Here is a 6332-nt window from a genome sequence, read left to right as displayed (position 1 = left end):
ATATACAGCCCTTAGGGCGTCGTTTAGATTTTGGGTTTTGTTTAGATTAAAAGTTCGCCATAGCTGCAACTTCGCGTACTTCGTTTGTGTCCAACGACCAGACCAAGACGTCACAGAACCCCACCTTGATCAATAAAGCTTTCATCTTATATTCGCAATATCCAGATTGCAATCTCAGTTTCTTGCTTGTTCTTCGTTTGCTCGCAGGAAACAGGCCCTCGTGGTCAGGTTGATCGTGCTCCGGCGTGGTCAATAACCCCTCGGAAGTTGGTTTAGCGATTGCTAAGGCGCGACGTCTCGCACGTTCGTAGTCGGATCGTCAAGGTCGACTCCCACAGAAAACGATAGCCACCATCTCATCGAAACATCGGGACACCTTTGCCTGTATCAAGTGGACATCAATACCATTGTTACACCCACAGCCCCTACTGTTACATATACTGGACCAATTACTAGAGCTCGCGCACGCCAATTAAATTACCAGGTACTTTCGTTTCTTGGTAATGATTCTAATGTTTGTGAGATTATGATGCTGCCTAAATTGGATACATTTGTTTTGCTTTCAAATGAAGGGCCTAGCTTGGAGAAGGATGAACATTGGAGCAAGAACACGCATGAAGTTGATGGCATGCGCAAGGGGATCAAGAACGGAGTTACAAGTGATGATTTCAGGACTTTGAAGCCGCCATAAGGAGTGCATGAAGCCATGGACGAAATATACAAGATGCCACTTCATAATATTCGTCCATAGGCTATTCTAGGTGCTGCGTCACCTTATTAATGGGCCAGGCCCATGTAATTTCGAAATACTTAAGTATAGGCTATTTTTAGAGTCCGTATGTGTGGGGAAACAAGAGTTAGGGTTGGATTCGGACCCCACCCTCAAGGGCCACGAAATTCCCCTCTCTTCCTCCATATATACAGCCCTTAGGGCGTCGTTTAGATTTTGGGTTTTGTTTAGATTAAAAGTTCGCCATAGCTGCAACTTCGCGTACTTCGTTTGTGTCCAACGACCAGACCAAGACGTCACAGAACCCCACCTTGATCAATAAAGCTTTCATCTTATATTCGCAATATCCAGATTGCAATCTCAGTTTCTTGCTTGTTCTTCGTTTGTTCGCAGGAAACAGGCCCTCGTGGTCAGGTTGATCGTGCTCCGGCGTGGTCAATAACCCCTCGGAAGTTGGTTTAGCGATTGCTAAGGCGCGACGTCTCGCACGTTCGTAGTCGGATCGTCAAGGTCGACTCCCACAGAAAACGATAGCCACCATCTCATCGAAACATCGGGACACCTTTGCCTCTATCAATGATTTAAGTGACTTGACTTGGCACATGTTCACGCATGTAGTTGAAAACAAATCAACATAGCCTTCACGATATTTATGTTCATGGTGGATTATATCCTACTCATGCTTGCATCCAATATTTATTAATTTTAATGCATGTACATGGCTGTTGTCGCTCTCTAGTTGGTCGCTTCCCAGTCTTTTGCTAGCCTTCACCTGTACTAAGCGGGAATACTGCTTGTGCATCCAATCCCTTAAACCCCAAAGTTATGCCAGATGAGTCCACTATACCATCCTATATGTGGTATCTACCTGCCGTTCCAAGTAAATTTGTATGTGCCAAACTCTAAACCTTCAAATAAACATTTTGTTTTGTATGCTCGAATAGCTCATGTATCAACAAAGGCTGTCCTTATCTTTCGTGTTAGGCGGGTTATTCTCAAGAGGAGTGGACTCCGCTCCTCACTCACGAGAAAATGGCTGGTCACCGGGATGCCCAGTCCCATGCTTTATGCAAACTAAATCAAAATTAATTGCAAACAAAACTCCCCTTGGGACTTGATGTATGTTGGAGGCACTCGTTGTTTCGAGCAAGCCATGGATTGATGCTTGTCGGTGGAGGGGGAGTATAAACTTTACCATTCTGTTTGGGAACCGCCTATAATGTGTTTAGCATGGAAGATATCGCCATCTCTTAGTTGTTACGTTGACAATGAAAGTATACCGCTCAAAATTCAATTTATCTCTATTTCAAAACCGAGCTCTGGCACCTCTACAAATCCCTGCTTCCCTCTGCGAAGGGCCTATCCATTTACTTTTATGTAGAGTCATCACCCTCTTATTAAAAAGCACTAGCTGGAGAGCACAGCTGTCATTTGCATTCATCACTATTAATCTATGTTGGGTGTGATTATGATTGGATCTCTTTTACCATGAATTACAATGTCTAGTCAGTCCTTGATCTTTAAAGGTGCTCTGCATTTATGTTTTGCGGTCTCAGAAAGGGCTAGCGAGATACCATCTTGTTATATCATATTATGATTATTTTGAGAAAGTGTTGTCATCCGAGATTTATTATTGTGACTTGCTTGTTGATTATGCTATTGATATGAGTAATTATGAGACCTGAGAATTATTGCAAATGTGGTTAGTTATGATTTATGCTGAAAACATGAATGCTGGCTTGACATAGTTACAACAACAAGAGCAAACAGAGTTTGTAAAAGTTTTTCTTTCTTTCTTTCAGTTTGTCAACTGAATTGCTTGAGGACAAGCAAGGGTTTAAGCTTGGGGGAGTTGATACGTCTCCGTCGTATCTACTTTTCCAAACACTTTTGCCCTTGTTTTGGACTCTAACTTGTATGATTTGAATGGAACTAACCCGGACTGACGCTGTTTTCAGCAGAATTACCATGGTGTTGTTTTATTGCAGAAAACAAATATTCTCGGAATGACCTGAAACTCCACGGGAGGTCCTATAAAAAATAATAAAAAATCCTCGCCAAATATGAAGACCAGGGGGCCCACACCCTTCTCACAAGGGTGGGGGGCGCACCCCCCCTTGGGCGCGCCCCTACCTCGTGGGCCCCCCTGGAGACCGTCCGACGCCAACTCCAACTCTATATATTTGCTTTCAGAGAGAAAAAAAAATCAGGGAGAAGAAATCATCGCGTTTTACGATACGGAGCCGCCGCCAAGCCCTAAAACCTCTCGAGAGGGCTGATCTGGAGTCCGTTCGGGGCTCCAGAGAGGGGGATTTGTTGCCGTCGTCATCATCAACCATCCTCCATCACCAATTTCATGATGCTCACCGCCGTGCGTGAGTAATTCCATCGTAGGCTTGCTAGACGGTGATGGGTTGGATGAGATTTATCATGTAATCGAGTTAGTTTTGTTAGGGTTTGATCCCTAGTGTCCACTATGTTCTGAGATTGATGTTGCTATGACTTTGCTATGCTTAATGCTTGTCACTAGGGCCCGAGTGCCATGATTTCAGATCTGAACCTATTATGTTTTCATGAATATATGTGAGTTCTTGATCCTATCTTGCAAGTCTATAGTCACCTACTATGTGTTATGATCCGGCAACCCCGAAGTGACAATAATCGGGACCACTCCCGGTGATGACCGTAGTTTGAGGAGTTCATGTATTCACTATGTGCTAATGCTTTGTTCCGGTTCTCTATTAAAAGGAGGCCTTAATATCCCTATGTTTCCAATAGGACCCCGCTGCCACGGGAGGGTAGGACAAAAGATGTCATGCAAGTTCTTTTCCATAAGCACGTATGACTATATACGGAATACATGCCTACATTACATTGACGAATTCGAGCTAGTTCTGTGTCACCCTATGTTATGACTGTTACATGATGAACCGCATCTGGCATAATTATCCATCACTGATCCGGTGCCTACGAGTTTTCCATATACTGGTTTACGCTTATTTACTTTCTCGCTGCTACTGTTACAATCAATACAAAATACCAAAAATATTACTTTTGCTGTCTTTACTTTTGTTGCCGCTACCACCACTATCATATTACTTTGCTACTAAACACTTTGCTGCAGATACTAAGTTTCCAGGTGTGGTTGACTTGACAACTCAGTCGCTAATACTTGAGAATATTCTTTGGCTCCCCTTGTGTCGAATCAATAAATTTGGGTTGAATACTCTACCCTCGAAAGCTGTTGCGATCCCCTATACTTGTGGGTTATCAGCAGCCGCCCGAGCACTTCATCGAACGGCATCGTCGTCACGTCGTGGAACTATTCGATGCCGGTGACGACGGGGAAGAGGCGATCCGGCACCGTATCCAGCAACTTCTTGACAAGTGATGCATCGTCGAGCGTCTCCCCGAGGTTGGCATACCTCGCCGCCATCGCCGCGAGCCTCCCGCCGTCCACGTCGAGCTCCTCGCCGTTCGCCATCTTCATCCAGTTGAATTCGCCACACAGCGTCCCCAGCCTCGCCGCGCGGACCCGATCGGCACCGACGAACCTCACCTTCAGGGAGTCCCATACCTCCCTGGCGGTGAGCTTCGTCGACACCTGCAGTAGCACATCCTCCGACAATGCCCCGAGGAGCAACGCACGCGCCATCTTGTCCTTGGCGTTTAGTGCCGCGTCGCCTGACGCCACCGCCTCCCATACGGTGTGGACGTCGAGGATCGCCTGTGCCTTGATGGCCCAGACCGTGTAGTTGTTCGCGGTCAGCATCGGCATCACCATCATCGCCGATCCGCCCGCGCCACCGCCGTGTGGGACGAGCGCCATGGTCGCCGGTGATCGCCCGAACCGAAGCTCTAATACCAATTGTTGTTGTAGCTCTCTCTATCTCTCTCGTAGCTGGAGGTAGAAGAAGGAGGAGCACACAGTACACTGGAGTTTCACCCGACTTCACAGCCCCGTTACTATTCGCAGAGCCACACAACTCAAACACAGCACCAGTACGTGGCTTATATAGCCGGACTCACACCAGGCACAGCCGGAGGCACTAACTCCACGACTGATGAGGACATCAATACCATTGTTACACCCACAGCCCCTACTGTTACATATACTGGGACCAATTACTAGAGCTCGTGCACGCCAATTAAATTACCAGGTACTTTCGTTTCTTGGTAATGATTCTAATGTTCAAGAGATTATGATGGTGCCTAAATTGGATACATTTGTTTTGCTTTCAAATGAAGGGCCTAGCTTGGAGAAGGATGAACATTGGAGCAAGAACACGCATGAAGTTGATGGCATGCGCAAGGGGATCAAGAACGGAGTTACAAGTGATGAGGATTCCTTGAAGCCGCCATAAGGAGTGCATGAAGCCATGGACGAAATATACAAGATGCCACTTCATAATATTCGTCCATAGGCTATTCTAAGGTGCTGCGTCACCTTATTAATGGGCCAGCCCCATGTAATTTCGAAATACTTAAGTATAGGCTATTTTTAGAGTCCGTTATGTGTGGGGAAACAAGAGTTAGGGTTGGTTCGGACCCCACCCTCAAGGGCACGAAATTCCCTCTCTTCCTCCATATATAACAGCCCTTAGGGCGTCGTTTTAGACTTTGGGTTTTGTTTAGATTAAAAGTTCGCCCATAAGCTGCAACTTTCGCGTACTCGTTTGTGTCCAACGACCAGACCAAGACGTCACAGAACCCCACCTTGATCAATAAAGCTTTCATCTTATATTCGCAATTCCCGATTGCAATCTCAGTTTCTTGCTTGTTCTTCGTTTGCTCGCAGGAAACAGACCCTCGTGGTCAGGTTGATCGTGCTCCGGCGTGGTCAATAACCCTCGGAAGTTGGTTTAGCGATTGCTAAGGCGCGACGTCTCGCACGTTCGTAGTCGGATCGTCAAGGTCGACTCCCACAGAAAACGATAGCCACCATCTCATCGAAACATCGGGACACCTTTGCCTCTATCAAGTGGTATCAGATTTCCAGGTTGCTCGGTTGAGATTTTACAGTTTTTCGTAGATTAGATCGAGTCTGTTCTTCATACCTACAGTCCACGAAAAAGCCACACAAAAAAAAATTAGGGTTAGTTCATCATATCCGAACCAATCTGAGCCTTTGCATAATCTTTTTAGGGTTTTTGCTTTGTTGAATTTGCGGTTGCATCGTCGTGTCAAGTTGCTGGTCTTAGAGTCTAGTCTTTTAGAGTTTCGAGTTCTGGTCATAAGTTGTCACGCCGCCGCCGCACCTCATCATCGCCCATCTACCACTTGCTTATCCGCCACCGCTCTGAATCCTTATCCATATACCACTACCAATCCGTATCCATATACCACCATCAATCTCTATCCATATACCACCACCGCTACCATATACCACCACCGCTGCCATATACCACAACCATATATCCACCACCAATCCGAGTTCTTCTCATATTAGGTTTGTTCTTGAGATCAATCTCAATTCCGATTCGTGTTTCCTTGCCTGCGTAGGTCTCGGAAAAAAAAAAGTCTGGAGACCCCCGGGCAGTTTTTAGGCCAAAATTTTCACGGGCAAAAATATTTTTTCCCTATCCTATTTTTAGGCTTTTCT

At 45.9% G+C, this 6332-nt stretch overlaps 1 protein-coding gene across 1 annotated transcript in view; it reads left to right on the top strand.

Moving 5' to 3' along the window:
- LOC125554717 (probable proline transporter 2) overlaps window positions 1-3906 on the top strand; it is a 9118-nt gene extending 5212 nt beyond the window's left edge. The window contains exon 5 of the mRNA XM_048718172.1: window positions 3893-3906. Coding sequence (XP_048574129.1) covers window positions 3893-3906 — 14 coding nt within the window. The remainder of the gene's footprint in view (window positions 1-3892) is intronic.
- The last annotated feature ends 2426 nt before the right edge of the window (window positions 3907-6332 follow it).

The sequence above is a fragment of the Triticum urartu genome, chromosome 4 (assembly GCF_003073215.2).
Source record: "Triticum urartu cultivar G1812 chromosome 4, Tu2.1, whole genome shotgun sequence".
Taxonomy (NCBI): domain Eukaryota; kingdom Viridiplantae; phylum Streptophyta; class Magnoliopsida; order Poales; family Poaceae; genus Triticum; species Triticum urartu.
The sequence above is the reverse complement of the archived record's forward strand: the minus strand, read 5'-3'. Positions and strand labels throughout refer to the sequence as shown.